The sequence below is a fragment of the Crotalus tigris genome, unplaced genomic scaffold, assembly GCF_016545835.1.
Source record: "Crotalus tigris isolate CLP2741 ecotype Arizona unplaced genomic scaffold, ASM1654583v1 scf7180000019642.961951, whole genome shotgun sequence".
Taxonomy (NCBI): Eukaryota; Metazoa; Chordata; class Lepidosauria; order Squamata; family Viperidae; genus Crotalus; species Crotalus tigris.
This window is the reverse complement of record NW_024097636.1, coordinates 363,010-383,462: the sequence shown is the minus strand read 5'-3', so window position 1 is coordinate 383,462 and position 20,453 is coordinate 363,010. Positions and strand designations below refer to the sequence as shown.

General features: G+C 34.7%; 1 protein-coding gene across 7 annotated transcripts in view; it reads right to left on the bottom strand.

The window, feature by feature from the left end:
- Positions 1 to 224: 224 nt before the first annotated feature.
- POLK (DNA polymerase kappa) overlaps positions 225 to 20,453 on the bottom strand; it is a 37,176-nt gene continuing 16,947 nt past the window's right edge. For 4 of the 7 annotated variants that reach the window (XM_039364004.1, XM_039364001.1, XM_039363999.1 and 1 more), the window contains 11 exons: positions 17,546 to 17,677; positions 16,267 to 16,411; positions 14,857 to 15,108; positions 9,431 to 9,555; positions 8,702 to 8,868; positions 7,350 to 7,382; positions 5,747 to 5,840; positions 4,600 to 4,771; positions 2,453 to 3,289; positions 1,868 to 1,919; positions 1,666 to 1,750 (listed from right to left, as the gene is read on the bottom strand). In XM_039364004.1, the coding sequence (XP_039219938.1) occupies positions 1,666 to 1,750; positions 1,868 to 1,919; positions 2,453 to 3,289; positions 4,600 to 4,771; positions 5,747 to 5,840; positions 7,350 to 7,382; positions 8,702 to 8,868; positions 9,431 to 9,555; positions 14,857 to 15,108; positions 16,267 to 16,411; positions 17,546 to 17,677 (2,094 nt within the window). Of the gene's footprint in view, positions 1,751 to 1,867; positions 1,920 to 2,452; positions 3,290 to 4,599; positions 4,772 to 5,746; positions 5,841 to 7,349; positions 7,383 to 8,701; positions 8,869 to 9,430; positions 9,556 to 14,856; positions 15,109 to 16,266; positions 16,412 to 17,545; positions 17,678 to 20,453 lie in introns of all 7 variants that reach the window. The other 3 variants (XM_039364005.1, XM_039364000.1, XM_039364006.1) reach the window with 3 other exon arrangements.

Here is a 20,453-nt window from a genome sequence, read left to right as displayed (position 1 = left end):
GATGAGTACTAAAAATGACGAGTGCCAAAGAAACCATGTGACTTATTTATTTATTTATGAGACTTATATACCGCTTTAAGTGCAAGCACTCTCTAAGCGATGTACACCAGTAAGCAATGTGTGTATATATATATATATATATATATATATATATATATATATATATATATATATATATATTTACATTGCCCCCAACAATCTTGGTCCTCATTTTACCTACCTCGGAAGGATAGAAGGCTGAGTCAACCTTGAGCCAATGAGATTTGAACCGCTGACCTGCTGAACACAGTCAGCTAAAGTGGCCTGCAGTACTGCACTCTAACTGCTGTGCCACCTCGGCTCTTTTTACCAACTGACTCTTTGTTTCAGCCAAGAAGGACTTCCTGTCTGTCCCTTTTTCTATATCAGTGATCTTCCCAGCATGACCGACTTTCTGTCTGCTCTATGTAGCCGCTCCCCTCTTCCTTTTGCAGCAAACCTCTCAGCACGGCTGACTTCCTATCCTGTTATTCTCCCCCTTTTCCCATTGCAGTGCATCGAGTACCAAACAAACGAGTACCAAGACATTTTCATGTCAAAATGCATTGAATACCAAATTCAATGAGTTTTGAAGCAGTCAACTACCAAGGTACCATTGTAGTCCTCAACTTATAACCATTTGTCTAGCAACTGTTCAAAGGGGTTTCAAAAGTGACTAACATCTGGTCTTCACACTTAAGACAATTGCAGCATCCCCATGGTCACATGATCATGATTTGAGAACTTGGCAACTGGTATGTATTTAACAACAGTTGCGATATCCCAAGGTTATATGATTACCATTTGTGACCTTCCCAGCCAGTTTCTGACAAGCAAAGTCAGTGGGGGAAACCAGACTCATATAACAACCCTGGCAACAGTCATAAAATCAGGAACAGTCATGTGATGACTCATGTAATGATGGACGTTCCAGTCCAGTAGCTCTGTTCAGGATATGTAATTAACATGAAGTTTATTTAGCCTGCTTTTACTAATATCATCTATTATAAGCAGTACATAAAGTTTTGTTCTCCAATGAACAGTCAACAGATTCCTGGTTCAATTAACAAAGGCTAGAAGTGCTACATGATTATACAAAAAAATGTGTCTGAATTTTGGATGCTAAATATTCCATATTTTCTAATATTTTTATACAGAATTAAGGAAAGCAAATTAAGTCTTAAATTTTCATCTTTCTGCCTGTAAGATAATAGTGCTGGATCTATAAAGCACAGCTTTTAATTTTTAAATAAAATCCAAATTCTTTCACTTTCCCTTCCTATCTAACAGTTGTGAAGATAATAGCCAATAGCCATTACTATCATGTTATTCAAAGAGAAACTGACTTTTAAAAGTGCTTGATAATCCTAAACAAATAACAATATGCTTATTAGATTTAATACTCTTCATACATTTCATTCATTCTTTAAAATATGGGGCTATGATTTAAATAAAATGGAGGGTTAGCTGGTGCAAAATCATATATATGCAATATACATAAGTATTATATAATCTATAATCATAAATGTATAAAATTTTATATAATTCTTTAATGTTACATAATTTATACATAATACATAAGGTCCAAGTGACATATTTTATTCTAAGCCTCTGTACCATAACAATAATTAAATTAATTTATTGTGTTCATTTGAAAAATGATTCTATAGTGCACCTAGTATTGCCTGACTTGGCTTTTTTGGATGTTGATTGGGGAATTATTGTTCCAGATCTGAAAAGAAAAAAAAACATATATTACTAATTAAACAGCCACAGCAACAAAATGTTTAACATTAATATATTCTAAATATTCAAATAAACATTCTATTAACACTCACTCAGAGCTTACCTTTTTGTTCCTGCTGAAAAATATGTATTATATTGTCCTCTATCCACAGTTTCTGGAAAAAAATTACTTAATTTTTTAAATTGAAAGCAAAAATGTATTCCAGTAGAATTATAATTAACAAATGGGATTTAACAAAAACATCTACTATTATTTTCTTCTCCTCCATTGAAACTGGCATTCTATAGACTTTTCTATAGCCATCTTGTTCTTGCCCCCTATTTATATGATTTTTGCTTGGGAAGGAAAAATAAATATTTGCTCTTTTAACAATTATGCAGATAGTCTATACTTCCAATGACAAGTGACAAATGAGTTATACTACAGACTGTTGCATAGCTCCTGCATAATCTGTGTATAACAAGAACCCAGCAATGTTTATTTGTCCTGCATTTAAAAACTAATTTGTTACAATTTACAAAATACCTTTTATTTATCTACAGAAACATCAGCCTCTTTCTACACAAAATGGAGAAATAGTCAACTCCTTTATAGAAACCTCATATAAATTTGCATTCTGCACTTCATTTAACATTCCAAAAAGATGACTTTAAAGTGTTTTATTTAAATGATTGGTAAAATACTCACCATTATCTGAATTTTCTGTCAACTGCTTGATAATGCCTTTGTTTAAACAAACATCCACGTGCCTGTTGAACAATGTGAGATCCTTTGTTTTTTGTTCTATGTTGCAAACTGGACAAACAAAAATATTTTCAGTAATGCCAGAAAAACTTTGTAAATTGCTTCCTGAGCAATTTGACTCTTTTTTATCTATTAACAAGGTTCCGGAAGACAAATCATCCTTAGCATGCATTTCAGATACCGAAGCATTAGGAAAGCCACATCCATTCTCATTCTGTTTATGAACTAAGTGCTTAGGTAAAACATCTTTGCTACTTGCAGAAGCACAATCAACTATATTTGTTGACTGTTCATTCACGGGTGGTTTACTTATTTTAACTTTTATCTCTTCTTTTTTTCCCATATCCACAGGAGGATCATTTTTCCATGATTTGCTATTATCAGTAATTTTTGCATTTTCTTTTTCTATTGTTCCACTAAGGCACATATCAATATGCCTATTAAATGCTTCTAAAGTGCTATCCTGCTGCTCTTCAAAGCAAATAGGGCAAATAAAGATCTGATGTTCATCATCCTTTATTCGTTCTCCTGAAGTTATTGTTGACATTGTATCTTCTAGATGCTTCTTGTTTGAAGATTCATTTAAAAATATCCCTTGATTGGTTTCTTCTCTTGTAGCTCTCTTTTTATTGAAAAAGCTTTCTCCTTTAGATACTTTTGGAAAAATGTTGACAGCTTTCTTAAAAGCACAGCCTTGTTTTCCTGGTCCTAAGAACTTAACAATGCTCTTCTGATGGTATTTTTTTTCTTCTTCAGTTAAAAAACCCGATACTCTTACACCTGAATAGGATAGACAAGCCACAAAAGGATCAGTGAACATCATAGTTGTTTAAAAATATAATCAAAACAACATATGCTGAATTGCAGTCTGTTTCACATAGACATGTATAGGAATGCATAATAAGGTCACTAAATTCCTACTTAAATCAATTCAAATTTAGAACTAACTTTTCAAACTTCTCCCAGAATTCTCTTGTACATACTGGTTTCAGCCTAGCTTTAACATATACAGTGGAACTGGACTCCTTCCACTTCACAGGTCTCCTTGGAAATATCATTCAGGTCCCATCCCCTCTCCTAAAGGGCATGTTATGGCTTCCAATCATTAAGACATCTGATGGGACCCATAAAGCATGTCTTCTGTATCTTTGGAAGACCATATCCCCTGAGATTCACCTGACCCTGACTCTGCTGGCATTTCATAACTCACTGAAGATTAGGATGTTCCCTCAGGTGAGCCTGTTGTATGAAATGTTGGTATTACTGCGGAAGTGGTGGCACAGCAGTTAGGGTGCAGTACTGCAGGCCACTTTAGCTGACTGTGTTCAGCAGGTCAGCGGTTCAAATCTCACCGGCTCAAGGTTGACTCAGCCTTCCATCCTTCCGGGGTAGGTAAAATAAGGACCCAGATTGTTGGGGGCAATGTAAATATATATATACATTGCTTATTGGTGTACACCGCTTAGAGAGTGCTCGCACTTAAAGCGGTATATAAGTCTCATAAATAAATAAATAAATAAATAAATATGACCTGGGTTAGACTGTCTACAGATGTCACTGTATTGTTATTTGTTATTATTATTTTTTATTGGTTGTGAGATAGATAACCATATAAATATATTTAAAGATATACATAAATAACTTAGTCATACAACCTTGTTTTCCTATGATTCCCCACTGCACAACCTACCCGTAGAAGAGTCAGGGTGGGGATGGAGATGAAGAGAAACACAGTTTTACTCATTCAATTTCACATGCTTAAATCTGGATACAAACTACAAGCAATGAGTAATACTTGAAGCACCAAATGTTTTTTTGACATTGGGAAAGTGTTAAGAGTTCAACTGTTTTTGGAAGGAGACAGTAAAGGAATCATATTTTAAACATATATTCTAACAATTAATAGTGAAGCAATGTTGCTTTGAGGAACTTTCAATAACTATAATAATTGTAAATGTATAATATTAGTGTATAAGAAGAAAGTTTAACAGCAATTGAATGTTGATCAAAACTTTCATTTCACTCAAATAACTGACATAAGTTAATTGCACAAACCAGTAAGGAGCATAATTATGTGAAATGATACTTACCCATTAATCTTAAACGCAAAGGTTCTGGGGCCACACTATCCATTTCTGATTTAAGCAACTCTTTAGTAATAGTAAATATTTCATCTTCAGTAGAAACTGCAGAAAGTACTGTATTAGCTCTTGTTTTCACTTCAAAGTCCACATTCTTCAGTTTTAAAGTTACAGTTCTAGCCTATTAAAAAAATAGAGAATTTTATATTCTGAGACATAGAAATAGCTTAATAATTAGATACCCAACTCTCTGTAGTAATTTTTTAATGAATAATTTTACCTTATTTTCATTGTGTTTATATTTAAGACTTTTAAGCAACTGATTATTTTAATGTCTTGTTTTGTTCAGTTTAAATCTTACAAAAATTCTCTGTACTCTGATTCTTCATATTCAACCATGTCCAAAAAATGAAAGTCAGAGCAAATCTATACAAATAGAAACAGACTTAATTTTTAATGCTCAAGTAGAATTTTTGATTGAAACAAATAGAAAAAAGGGGTGTGAGACTTTATTTTTTGAGTTGGGAAGTGAACTTCTAAGGGAGTTAGTCATTTGTGCACTGCTAGAAACCTTTCCTTCTATTTATTTTCAGTTGCTTACTTGGCAACACCAATTTTTTTTATAAGTTTCATGACTCAAGAAATAAGTCTCCGTGTTCTTGCACAGAAACGCTGTAACTTACTATAAAAGGAGTCCAAACAATTACTCCATTTAACATTTCTCCAGAATTTCAATGAAATATTTTGCAGCTAGGAATTAAACCGGGGAAATCAACAAGAAAAGCCAAACACCTACCAACCTCCTGGTGGGAAGTGTCTTGCAGTAAAGGTGAAGAGGAAGATCAGCTCAATGAAGGAGAATGGGGGGCCATATACCATTTTTAGCAATAGGCAGTCCATTCCTAAGCACAAGTTCCAACTTTAAATTTAAGTTAAAGGCAGAATTAGGAACTGAACTCGTTTTTAACCAGTGACTGCCTGCAAATCTAACAAATCATCTTCATCATCAGCATAAATTCTGTTCTATCTAAATTCCTATGACCAAGAGGAATGCAGACAAATAAAAAGTACTCCCCACCCAAACAATACACTAATAAACTCAGAGGATGTGACCAGTAATAAACAGGAGAATTACAGAAGATATAAAGTTACCTACTTTAAGTCCTTCCTTTTTCAAATCCTGAGCAAGGTCACTGCAGAGTTCTTGACATAATTTGTATTGTTCTGATGCATTTATTTCATTAAACGTCCTGCCAAGAGAGAAGAAAATCTCAGCATGTTCTGCTCTTGACAAATTATCCAAGTAAGTTTAAACTAAGTCGTGGTGGAGCAGTGGTTAGAATGCAGTACTGTAGTCTAATTCTGCTAACTGCTGGCTGTCAGCAGTTCGGCAGTTCAATTCTCTCCGGCTCAAGGTTGACTCAGCCTTCCATCCTTCTGAGGTCGGTAAAATGAAAACCCAGATTGTTGGGGGCAATAGGCTGACTCTGTAAACCGCTTAGAGAGGGCTATAAAGCACTGTGAAGTGGTACATAAGTCTAAGTGCTATTGCTATTGCTAAGCAGAAAATATTTGCAAAATCTATTGAACAATACCTAAATACAAAAAGTTATTTAAATTCACTGCAGCATTAAAAATGAATGTTTCAGCTTATAATAGATGCTACATACTTACTACACAAAAATCAAAAGCCACAACATGATTTTCTGTGCCTGTTATGGTAATATATCAAAAGGAAGTGAAACTTTGGAACTAATAAGACAGTCCAGCATCCATTTAATAGTGGATGACGGATTTAGAACTGGATCAAGACTAGTTGTCTCATTTAGTTTGCACTGAAATTAGACACTGCTTTTACAATTATTTCAATGGGATCTAATTATAACAAATTTAGTCTTAATCCAGTTTAAATCTTTTAATTTATTACAAATATCCAATAATGACTTTGCTTTTTAAAAAACTGCACAATGAAAAATAAATTTTGGTTCTTTGGAGATCCAACATTTAATTCTACTTGAAATTCTGCTTATAAAGCTTACTAGGGGTTGGATCAAGAGAATGATCACAATTTCTTGGTACCTTCTCCTTCACTATTTCAGAGGATTACCTAACACTCTTCAGATTTTCCAAGGGTACAGACAGCTTATTAAGAAAGAAATCAATGAAAATAAGATTTTCCTCTGTTTGGATCAGTTGAAGTTTTCTCCTGTATCAGATGCCTGTCACTGATGGAAGCAGCATATCTAGACACGGAGGGAAAATTCTATTTTTATCTTAGGTCTTCTTGGCACAGTCACAATAATTATATTTGATATTACTGTTCTAATAGAAAAAATATTTTTTCTAGAAGAATGTCTCAAAAGAAGCTCAGTTATGTTAGAATTACATATTTTTTTATCTCCAAAGAACCAGTATCTCTTTTCCATGATGGGGAAAGTGTGCTGGTATCAGAATTTGGATAAATTGTCATTGCAGAATTAGTGAGTAGCAACTATCTATTATCTTTATGTGGACAGAGTTTTAACTGTTTTTATGTTTTTTCTGCTAATGAATGCCACAGGAGGTGGGCAATGAATACATTTAAATAATAAATAAATGAACAAACAAATAAGCTAATCCATAATTCAGGTAACTCCAAACTTTATTTGGCAATTTTTTAGTATTGTATTGATATCTCTTGCATCATGGGGTGTGTGTCACATTTACAGTACATTTAAATGCAGTCAAGAGGTGCACTTGATATACTTTTGAGCACATACCTTTCTGTACTCATACTTTTTCTTTCCCCGTCCCTTAAAAAAAAAAAAAAAGAAAGTTCAAGAGTGCTAAATTTCAAAGGTTAGCTCCCAATAAAGTAATGTCAAATTTTATGAGCAGACACATACACACACGCAGCAAAAAAAAGGTGATGGAAAAATAATGTTTAAAAATCAGGAAAAAATAGTTATCTGAAAAACAGGGTAAAGCAAAGATAAGAAATATTAGTAAATCTCATCATTTTCTGTATGTGTTCAACCTTTTTTTGAAAAAAAAAAAAAAGTGCCGGAACTCACACACGTCATACAACCTGCCTTGCCTACCCTACAAGGTTCCATCCAAAAAAGGTGCCGGAAAAATGAGAATATACCATCAGAGGAAGAAGTGGTAAGAAAAATCCTGGACTGTGCTGAGATGGACAAATTAACAAAAGAGATTTAAAAAAAAGGAAGACACAGAATACTATCTAATATGGAACAAGTGGTATGACTGGTTGGAGACTAGAAATAATAGAGGAGAATAAATGTGGAAAGGTCAAAAGTGGAAAATGTTGTATAATAATGTATAGTAATAATAATATGTATGAAGGAAGAAAAATGCAAATAAGAAACAACGGGGCAATAAGGACAAATATTCTAAAGAGGAATAAGAGGGGAAATGTAAATAATAGAAGATTACCGATATGAAATCGCTGTTAAAAAAAAGGGATAGTGTGTGTATGTGTGTTATGTTTTGTTTTGTTGGTTTAAAAATAAAAAAATTAAAAAAGTATATATATTCTGAGGTTTTCGCAGGTGTTTGTATGTAGGTCTTTGGTTATTCGGGTTTTCTCCCGCGTCAAATTGGAAGTGTCTTGGCGACGTTTCAACAACATCTCATTCGTCATCTTTAGGCTGGTGTTTTCGGCTTCGTGCTTCTAGGACCACGAAGCCGAAAACACCAGCGTGAAGATGACAAATGAGACTTCGTCAAAACGTCACCAAGACACAAGCCCTGGTGTTCAATATCACTCTGTCCTTATAAGAAAGTTTATCTTTTATTAGAACATAATGGAACTGAATTTATTCAACAATTTGAAAATATTTTTCAATATTGAAAATTGAAGAATTTCGCTGAAATTTATTTTTTTAAAGTTACACGTATATAGGTAATCTAGTTTAGACGTAAGGATCTTAGGAGAATTGAGGGAAAGTTCTAAGATTCTGCAATTCTGCTTGGAATTAGAATAAAAACAAGACTAGATTAAAGAACATTGAATAATAAGGCCATTATTAATTTCATGTGAAAAGCAACCTATTAATAAAATGTTCAGAAAACAAGTAAAATAAGGATAAGTACATTTCATATAAAATACCTTTCCAAATGTGTGGAACCCAAGCCAAGAGAAATTTCAAGAAAATTATGGCAGGATATTTCAGAAAACAGAAGAGAAATCAGAGCCCTCTGCTGGTAGAGTTCTGTGCAAGTCTCTATTTCCAGAGCTTTTAGCATTTTCTCTGTTACTTTTCCTATGCCTGGTACCTAAATGAGAATGAATTATATACCAGTGAAACAGGAAGTTTTAATGTGAAATCTTAATTTTAACAGTTTCAATATGTAACCCATTATCAACTATTATTAACTATCACCTTGGAAACTGAGCATTTTTAAAAGTAACAGAAATAATTATATAGCTTGATAAACTGCTGCACATAACTGGTGAATTTGTTGTTCTGCACTGACATATGTAAGTGATGCACTATGCGACAGTATCTGATTTTTTTGACCGGTCATTAAGCAAATCACACAGTCTTTACATGAAACATGTGGTTGTAAATCTCAATCCATCCTCCTGAATGGGTGTTTTTTTGCTGGCAACTGGCAGAAAAATCACAAATCATGGTCATGTGACCAAAGGACACTACAACCAGTTGTAAATGTAAGCTTGTTGCTAACTGTCCAAACTGCAGTCACATGACCATGGAGGGCAGTGGCAGATATAGAAGATAAAATGTTGATAAGAAAATTAGACACCAAAAGACAACAACTATTTCCTGAACACAACATTCATAAAAGTAGTAACATTAAATAAATATTTTTTCACCTTTCTAATAGCTAATTTTTTTATGAAGTCCATCACAGCATCTCTTTCTGGAGGGATTCTATATTGGCCATTAGGTTTATTTTTATCACTGCACATTTTTGCCAACATCATATTTGGAGCTATGCCTATAATTAAATGAAAAAAAAAATCAAATAGAAACAAAAAAGAATTATCACTTTCCAACTTCAATTATATATTATGTAAGAGACATAGTAATTCAGATATGACATGAAAGTTGAGTATAAAGAATACTTTTGTGGCAGGATCATGGGTCCGATCAAAACATAGGCCCTGTGGGTGCCCCATCTTAAAGTGGCTCCGTGATAGGCACCACTCCATAAAATGCTACTTCACAGGGGGATGAGATTAAAAATATAACACTATTTGGTTATGCAAAGGAAAGTAGAGGCTAGGTTACCAAACTGTCATATCTACATCATAATATCGGTCATAATTTGGATAGTTCTGTCATATTTTGGCCATTATGCCACAAGCACAACCAATACCTAGTTTTATCTCAAGCATTCTAAAAAAAAAAGAAAAAGTAAGCTAGGATCTCTAGAATAGAAACTTTCCAAGCCAACATTTTGTTGCCTGCATCGTATCAACTATGAATGTGGACTAAATTTAAAAATGAGTGACCAGTATGAAAGGAGTAAAATGAGTGAAGTGATCATATAGACCAGGGTTTTTCAAACTTGGCAGCTTTAGGAAGTGTGTACTTCAACACAAAACAATAATATAGACAGTACAAGGATTGAACTGCAAAACAAATACATATATGCAGGAAGATTGAATGAAAGATTGAATAAAAAAGATGCTGAGACTCTAGAAAGAGTACAGAGAAGAGCAACAAAGATGATTAGGGGACTGGAGGCTAACACATATAAGGAACAGTTGCTGGAATTGGGTATGTCTAGTTTAACGAAGAGAAGGACAAGGGGGGACATGATAGCAGTGTTCTAATATCTTGGGCTGCCACAAAGAAGAGGGAGTCAAGCTATTCTCCAAGGTGCCTGAAGGCAGGACGAGAAGCAACGGATGGAAACTGATCAAGGAGAGAAGCAACCTAGAACTAAGGAGAAACTTCTTGACAGTTAGAACAATTAATCAATGGAACAACCTGCCTCCAGAAGCGGTGAATGCTCCAACACTGGAAGTTTTTAAGAAGAGACTGGACAGCCATTTGTCTGAAATAGTGTAGAGTTTCCTGCTTGAGCAGGGGGTTGGACTCAATGACCTCCAAGGTCCCTTCCAACTTCTATTATTATTATTATTATTATTATTATTATTATTATTATTATTATTATGGATCATCGCACAGTCAGCCAGATGTTCAGACTGGATTTGGCATTTTGTCTACCTATCGAGTCCTTACCCAGGACCTGGGATAGGCAGATGTGGATGTTTGATGGTATTACAGGTATCGTCGCAGGATGGAAGCAATTCCTAGTAAGGCCGCCTTTTGCAATTGACTAATAGCGAATTTGTCAATGCCAATGGTGTTCAAGTGGTGCTCCAGTTGTTTTGGGATTGCACCCAAGGAGCCTATCACAATTGGTACTACCCTTGCTTGCTTTTGCTACAGTCTTTCTATTTCTATTTGTAGGTCTTTGTATTTTGTTATCTTCTCCAGTTCTTTTTGTCTATTCTGCTGTCTCCAGGCACTGCCACGTCCACTATCCAGACTTTTTTGTCTTTCTTATCGACAATTGAAGTCCCAGAGCAGTTTAATTTTATCATTTTCTATGACTTTCTCTATTTTATGATCCCACCAGTTTTTGCTTACAGGCAAATGATATTTTTTGCAGATCTTCCAATGCACCATTGTTGCTACTTTGTCATGTCGCTGCTTGTAGTCAGTCTGTGCAATCTTCTTGCAACAGCTTACCAGGTGGTCCACTGTTTCTTCAGCTTCTTTGCATAGGCGGCACTTACTGTCTGTTGCTGTCTTCTCAATTTTGACTTTATATGCATTTGTCCTTAAGGCTTGGTCTTGTGCAGCCAGAATTAGTCCCTCGGTCTCTTTCTTTAATTTTCCTGCTCTTAGCCATTGCCAGGTCTTGTTATTATCTGCTTTCCCAGCTATTTTTTTTAATATATTGGCCATGTACTACTACTACTACTACTACTACTACTACTACTAATAATAATAATAATAATAATAATAATAATAATAATAATAATAATAAATCATGCCCTTCATCCACACAGTGACATTGACAGACTTTATCTACCAAGGCAAATAGGTGGGCGTGGAATGCTACAAGTACATCAGATGGTTGAAGAAGAAAAAATGGCTTTGGAAGAATATCTGAAGAACAATGATGAAGATGCACTGAAATTAGTATATCAGGAAGGCTTACTGACTACTGGAGAGACCAAACTGGCCTACAAGAAAGACCAAATGAAGAACAGAATAGAGGCATGGGAAGACAAAGCACTACATGGCCAATACATTAAAAAAATAGCTGGGAAAGCAGATAATAACAAGACCTGGCAATGGCTAAGAGCAGGAAAATTGAAGAAAGAGACCGAGGGACTAATTCTGGCTGCACAAGACCAAGCCTTAAGGACAAATGCATATAAAGTCAAAATTGAGAAGACAGCAACAGACAGTAAGTGCCGCCTATGCAAAGAAGCTGAAGAAACAGTGGACCACTTGGTAAGCTGTTGCAAGAAGATTGCACAGACTGATTACAAGCAGCGGCATGACAAAGTAGCAACAATGGTGCATTGGAAGATCTGCAAAAAATATCATTTGCCTGTAAGCAAAAACTGGTGGGATCATAAAATAGAGAAAGTCATAGAAAATGATAAAATTAAACTGTTCTGGGACTTCAGAATTCAAACAGACAAGCACCTGCAACATAACACCCCAGACTTAACAATTGTCGATAAGAAAGACAAAAAAGTCTGGATAGTGGACGTGGCAGTGCCTGGAGACAGCAGAATAGAAGAGAAAGAACTGGAGAAGATAACAAAATACAAAGACCTACAAATAGAAATAGAAAGACTGTGGCAAAAGCAAGCAAGGGTAGTACCAATAGTCATAGGCTCCTTGGGTGCAATCCCAAAACAACTGGAGCACCACTTGAACACCATTGGCATTGACAAATTCGCTATTAGTCAATTGCAAAAGGCGGCCTTACTAGGAACTGCTTCCATCCTGCGACGATATCTGTAATACCATCAAACATCCACATCTGCCTATCCCAGGTCCTGGGTAAGGACTCGATAGGTAGACAAAATGCCAAATCCAGTCTGAACATCTGGCTGACTGTGCGATGATCCATTATTATTATTATTATTATTATTATTATTATTATTATTATTATTAATTGAAACAAGTGGATGACTGAAACGGGATGGAATTTGTAAGATCCTCATAAAAGCAAGGTTCATTTGCAAGGACAGAAAATATGGAAAGGAATAATGAATAATGTTAGTGTAAATCTTCCCTCTGAGTTTCTTTATCTTACTATGTCTTAATCTTTTTTGACATTTTGTGTAATTCCATCATATCTTTTTTAAGGTACAGTGACCAGAACTGCACACAATATTCCAGATGCACTCACACCACTGATTTTTATAAAGGTGTTAATATATTGATGTCTCTATTTTTAATACCATTTCTTATTATCTCTTAACATAAATGGATGTACACTGTGTTGACACCTTGATTAAACTGTTTACCACTAGCTCAAAACTTCTTTCCTCATCAGTCACTGCTGCTCTGATCCCATTTAGTTTGCACGAATACTAAGCATTTTGAGCACCAATTGTACTTTTCTATCTACCTTGCTTAGAGATTTCCTATCAACTTCCATATGCAAAACTTGCTTGCTTGCCTTCTCTGATCTCAAACTCCCATAAGCTGCTTCTCTGGGTAAGGACCTGCCTGGATTGAAAAAAGAAAATGACTGAGGAAGAAAGGAAAAGAAAGGGAGGAAATTATCTCCCCATTTATCTCCACTTTGACTTCACTTGCCAAATTCTTGATTTCTTTACTTGCAATATTATTTAACTTCATCTGAACAGACCATTACAGGCCTGTCTAGATACATTCTCTGAACTATGCTTGGATAATATTCAGCTTCATTATTCATTTGTTTTACATTAAAATTTGTGCTATTTAAATATCATTAATTCTCTTGTGGGTGTTTATCTCTTTCCATTATAAATACTTTTATTTGGGTTAGCTCTTAATCATATCCACTGACAGAATAGCAAAAGCTCTAATTTCAGATCAATTCAGAACGATTTCCAGACCTCTGTTATTCCAGAAGGTATAAAAGATTGAAAAAAATTAAACAGTAATGGGTTCTTCTTCACTGAAAGAATTTAAGCAGAGGTTGAACAGCTGACATGGATTTGGATGACTTCCAAAGTTCCTTTCAACATTACATTCTTTAGCTTTGTAGATGACCTTTGGTTATTAGTGTTTCCTAAGCTATAGTCTTTTACAACCAGTTTTTATTTTTGTTATTCATAACTCTTCTAGTCCGAAACAACTGAATCCCGTGCAAAGGACTGGTTTATTTTTTTTTTCAAAAAGTAATCAGTTATTTGGCCATTATAATAATTGCTGGTTGCAAATTTTGCCTACAAGCAATGTAAGAACAACTGTCTTTCCCTTAATTATTATAGATCTCTTATTATATATAAACAATACATTCACTTCCTTTGATTACATCCAAATTATTATATTTATTCAGAAAAGAAATCAGAGCTAATTCTTACTAATCTGAATCACTTTCACTGATTGCAGCCAGCCTCCAGATAAAAATCAAGGCAATAGGTATAATTTACGTTGAAGAGAAAGTAGGTGAAAAGGTTAGGTAAATAACTGAGAGAGTAAGTCTTAACAATCTTTGGTTATGGCCCAATGGAGTAGTGAATGGGAAACTATTTAAATAATATATATGAAAAGGACATAATTACAACTTTGTTAGTTGTGAACACTACATTCCTAGTCCAAAGCCTCCTCTCTCCTCAAAACAACATTGTAAAATAACCTGCATAAATAACAACTCTACAGGGAGAATCAGTCTGAAAGCAATTCCGCCGTTGTACACAAATGCAGAAATTCTGTGAATGATGGAGTCCAGAGTCATACCAATTCTGCCTTAATTTAATGGTCAGTATTTGCACTGGGACCACGACAATGCACATATCTAATAAGTTGTACAATCTTATATAGACAGGAGCCACGTAAATGAAATAAAATCTAATACACCCGGGAAGTATAACATAATTATTCAGCTTTGCACTTTTTGACTGGTATGTGGTTGGATAAGTATATAGCAGCAAAGAATCACAGATACAACTGTAGTCAATCAACATGTCAGATATTTTGTGAACATACTTACAGTAAATATGTACAGTAAATATGTCAGTGTTATAAACAATAAAAATATATTTACCAGCGCTGGCAGTCAGCCCAGTTTTTTGTTCAATTCTCAAACGAATTTCATTTACAACTTTCTCAGCTGATGTTTCCAAGATAAGTGACTTTAACTGAACACTTGATTCCTGGCACCGCTGCTCTTCTAAGAGCAAAGATGGTTGAATAGTCTGCTTATCAATCAGAGTGCCACTGTCAAACAATACTGGTGAACAGGAATGCATATCTTCACTCAAGTTTGATTCATCAGATGCAACTGTGTTCTGCTTTCCTGGTTTTTAAAAATTTTAAAAAATCAGACTATCATAAGCAAAACAGTCATTTCAAATTCTCTTGTAAAGCTAATAACAGAAATAGCTTTAGACCATGGGTCCCCAACCCCTGAGCAAGGAGCGGTACGAGTCCATGGCCTGTTCAGAGGCGGGTTGCACATCTGGAGGTGAGCAACAGGTGAGCAAGTGAAACCAAAACCATCCTCCCCCTCTGGTCCAGATAAAAATTGTCTTTCATGAAACTGATCCCTGGTGGCAAAAAGGTTGGGGTCTGCTGCTTTACACTTCAAAATCACTTATTTGGCAAGATTGTTGCACATATTGCTTTTAGAAAAGCAGTATTCTTATTGTTACTGCTGCAGAGTCATCTCCCATGAAAGGAATGAAAGAAAAAGCCACGGTGGCACGGTAATTAGAATACAGTAATGCGGGCTAATTCTGCTAACTGCCAACAGTTTGATCCTGAGCAGCTCAAGGTTGATTCAACCTTTCATCATTCTGAGGACGATAAAATGAGGACCCAAATTGTTGGGGGCAATATGCTGACTCTGTAAACCACTTAAAGAGGGCTGTAAAGCACTGCGAAGTAGTATATAAGTCTAAGATCTATTGCTATAGCTATTTATATGCACCTAAATATCCCCTCATACAGATGATTTGCACGTTTACAGAACTAAAATTTGGTATTGAAAGAAACAATATGTCTCTCTATATCTATACATATGAATACATCTCTATCTATTAAAACGACTAAAGAACTCACTGGTGTAGGGCTATCTAAAATTATAGTAAATTAGTAAAAATTTAAAGATTTTCTCCTTAAGGTGTGCAAATTAGAACTCCAGTTTAGGATCACAATTCTTTTTCTTGACTAAATCACTGGTCCAAGATAATAACCAGAACTGGAAAACCTTCTCCCATTGAAATGAAGACTCTTACATTTAATAAGCATTCAGAATACTGTACATTTAAAATTCTAGATTAAGATCTTATCATTAGCTTTTGCCTTGGAATGAAATTAATTCAAAATAAACATGAGAGCAAATATTAAAACTTAAAATATTCTTGTGTCACACAGTTTCTAGGTTTACTAGATCACAAACATAAAAGCAACATAATATTTTATTCTGACCTGAGAACTCCTGATAATTACATACCATTTAGACCAAACTTGGATGTACTGAGATCTTTTCTTTTACAGCAGTGGTTCTGTTCTTCTAAGTACTCTGTTATATTCAAGTAGGCTTCATCAAGGCCCATGGGCATGAATTGAGGATCATATTCCGCTAGTATTTCCCTAATCTTGATAAATATAAATACAAAGTTGAGCTATTATTTACCCATGTTTTAAATATATACCATACATCTAATCAGTATTGGCACTGTATCTTTTGGCATACATCATGGATCGATCATACATCAGGGAAGAAAGTTAATTATTGAAGAGTTGTTTTTTTTATTTCACTCCCTGCTAACTATAGCATCTTGGTCACTGAAGGTATGCTATTAACAAGAAAAACTTGTTCTCAGTGTAATAAAATGAGGGCTCTAATAAAAAATTGATAGTTAAAATGTTTTAAGACAGAAATGTCTCTCCATAAAGACATACAAACTCGCTGCTTCCAGGGATGGGTATCTCAGTTATTATATTTTGTCTCACCCATTTAACAGCAAGTAATAAAACAGACTATATACATTGTGGGAATGTATACTCCTAGTTCAATGCTACAAAGATATGCACACAATTTTTATGAAATGTCAGAACCATGAAGATAAGATAAGATAACCTTTATTGTCATTTTTATACTGTGGGCACAATGGCACACATCAAAAATGAGATTTAGTTGCCCACTCTCAAAGTGAAACACATATATGACACACATCTAAACATACTATGAACAACATAGTATGAACTATACTATGAACCATAATAAACTCGATGTCAGAGTGAAGACTGACTAGCAATGTTTTGGGTATCGGCAAACTAAAATGGACTGGAATCCTATGTCACTTAAAATCAGAGAGCGTCAAACTATCTGTAGGTATGAAATTCATAGCAGTGCTAATGTAGCCATCACTATTAACAGAAGGTGACTTAACTCAGTGTTAAGACACAAGTCCCCAAAATGACAGAATGATCTCAGTCTGAATGAGAGCAGATCAATAATATTACATTGGCTTCAAACTATGCTTTAGTCACACATGTAGAGGAAGTATAATTATTCTCTGGAAACCTGCAACAACTTGTTAGCATAATGCAAAAAACAAAAACACAAAAGAACATCCAACCCCATAATTTATTAATTATGGGAAGCAATGCTAATAGTATATGGAATAATGGGAAAAGTGTAACATAATTTTTAATTGTAGGTGAACTGCAGAGAAATTAAAACAATTAAATTAATATGCATTCTGCTATACAAATGAATCACATACCTGTTTACTTACTTCTTTATATTTCTTAAAGTTTAAAGGTACTATAGTAAGATGTGGACAAAGTTTCTTAGCAATAAATCCTGGCATAGCTGCACGTACCCCATATCTTCTAGCATGGTAATTTGAAGTAGACTTAAAAAAGACAAAACCATGATTTTTTTTTTAAAAAAAAGCTTTTTAAAATGGTTTGTATTACAACTAGATTACAAAGCTGTTAGGAAAACGTAAGAGTCATTAATACCAATTCAAGTACTACTTAAACATGAAAATTAGCTTCTACTGTGAAATCAACTCTGATTAGAAAACTATTCCATTTTGAAGAGACTCTGTTTTAAGGGTGGGGGGGTTGATGATGTGATTGAAGGGATGCTCATCATATTTGCAGATTAATTAATTCAAAATAAACATGAAAGCAAATATTAAAACTTAAAATATTCTTGTGTCACACAGTTTCTAGGTTTACTAGATCACAAACATAAAAGCAACATAATATTTTCCAAGGCCATCATAATTACGAATGGCTATTAAATGACCGGTCATAAATTGAGGACTACTTAAGTAATTTATCACCATCTCTTACATTACAACATATACTTTTCACCCCATATTTCATATCTTAACTAAAACCAAAATCCAAAAATCTCATCATTCATTCCTTATAAATTACAGTTCAGTAAAGGATGCCAGATATTATCTATCTTGATCATTTTCTCAAAAAACTGTTCAAGACTTTAACTGATGCCTTTTGTTCAGATAGATAATGTCTAGCATCCCTTACTGAACTATGGCTGATAAAAAAAATTCCAGCAACCGTTCCTTATATGTTTTAGCCTCCAAACCCCTGATCATCTTTGTTGCTCTTCTCGGTACTCTTTCTAGAGTTTCAACATCTGGATGCAGTTCTTCATTATTCCACACGTACAGACAGAAACTTGCCAAACTAAAGCACCCTAACATCTGCATCTATCATATACTCCAAGAACTATTAGGAAGGAGCTATCTTCATCCTCTTTCACAAAAAAAAAAATATCTGGACTGAGCTGCCTTTTATTTCTCTGGAATGCAGCCCTCCCTTCTTGGGAACATAGGCTAGTACATTCCATCACAATCAGTTTCACTTGTACAGTTTTCGATATCCTTTTCACTGCTTGTCACATTTATATCCACAAGTTAACTTCAAACCTAACTGGAATAACTTGTTGTTTTTTTTTTGTTACTTCCTTAACACTTCATCTATCCATCATCATCCATCCAATAATTCTGAAGACCGTTTTTTATAAATTTCCACCTGAAAGCTCAGTTATATTTTATTCCATTCTTTATCTAAATGTATTCTTTATTACCCTCTAGTTCAGTTTCATCATACCGAAGCCAGCCCACCCCATTGCTGGTAATGCAAAAAGAGTCGTGATAAGTTCTGACATGTCACATGACGCGGCGAGTTTAAAACCTGTGCTCTAGTTCCATTTAGTGCCCAACCTTCAAAGCCCCATTCTATCTTGTTTTGATTTATAAAAAACTCTTAACAAGTAGAATTTTCCACCAAAGGAATTCCCCTATTTAATTGAAATTATAGTTTCAAGTCTCTTAATCCCTTAATCTACTATAAACTTTTCAAAAATCAATATTCTACATATCCTTTAGCTATTTGATCCAAAAAATTATTTTCTCTTAATCTTAAAAACTGTATTTAAAAATCATTTCTCTAAGATGGCAATCACCCAGCAACTACATAATACTTGCTGTTCCAAAAGGTTCCAGAATATTTCATTTTTTAACATTTATTTTGTCTTGTCACATATGTTTTGTGAACTTAAGTCAGTGAATATATCTAATGGTCCCACCTCCTATTTTCCCACAACAACAATACTGTGAGGCTTAGAGAAAGTAACTACCCCAAAATCACCTAGCCACCTTTCATGCCTATGGTGACACTAGAACTCACAGCTTCCTGATTTCTAGCCTAGCACTTTACCACTACACCAAAGTAGTTTTTGTGTTCATTTAATTTCCATAGGAATAAAAAAACCCAAATCCAAAGTTATTAGGAAATAGGGCTTAGCTAAGTTTTATGTCCTTAAAAAAGGATGCATTCACAACTGTGAGCAAAGATGGTTTCTCACACAACTCGCAGCCCCTCAACTCATAAGCCCACTGTAAAACATTGATTCCTGCAACTTTCTCACAAAGTACAGCTGTGCCAAGAGCACATGGGTGATGTAAGGATTCCTCCCTAACCTGGAGAGAATTTTGGCAGCCTGGATCCTGCATCCCTTGTAAAAGGAACATCTAGCTTGCTATGGCTCTAAACTGGAAGTCCCCCGCTATATGCAAACATAGTCAAGGTTAGTTCAATTAATATAGACAAGCCGTCCTCATACTGCATACAGGGGGCTCAATTTTGCCATGGTCCATTCTGAAGCAGCCCTAAAACTGGTATAACAGGGTCATAAAGCAATTAAGTCAACAGGCCAAAAGGGGTTAGTGGTTACACTACCTTTCTTAAATAACTGCTTCACATCAGCATAAAAAAACCTATGTTAAACCCAGTCTTTCAGAATCCTATTACACGTTTAAAAATATTGCCAGCATCACCTGCCATATTCCTTAAGTACAATGTTTCCTTTTCTTGAAACAAGCAATGTATGCTGATTTTATCTTCTAAAAGATGAACTGGTGAAAAAAAATTATATAAACTCACTGACCTTTTCAAGAAAATGAGATTTCCTACTTACACTTCATTTATTCTGTCACTGAATAAGGCTTCAAAAATTTGAAGCAAACTGATACAAGGGAACATCTCAAATGCTGAGAAAATAACTGACCATGTAAGAGGTGATTTGAACATATATGAAACTTATATTTTGCTGGGGGTTATGCTGACAAATACAAATACAAGATTATTTCA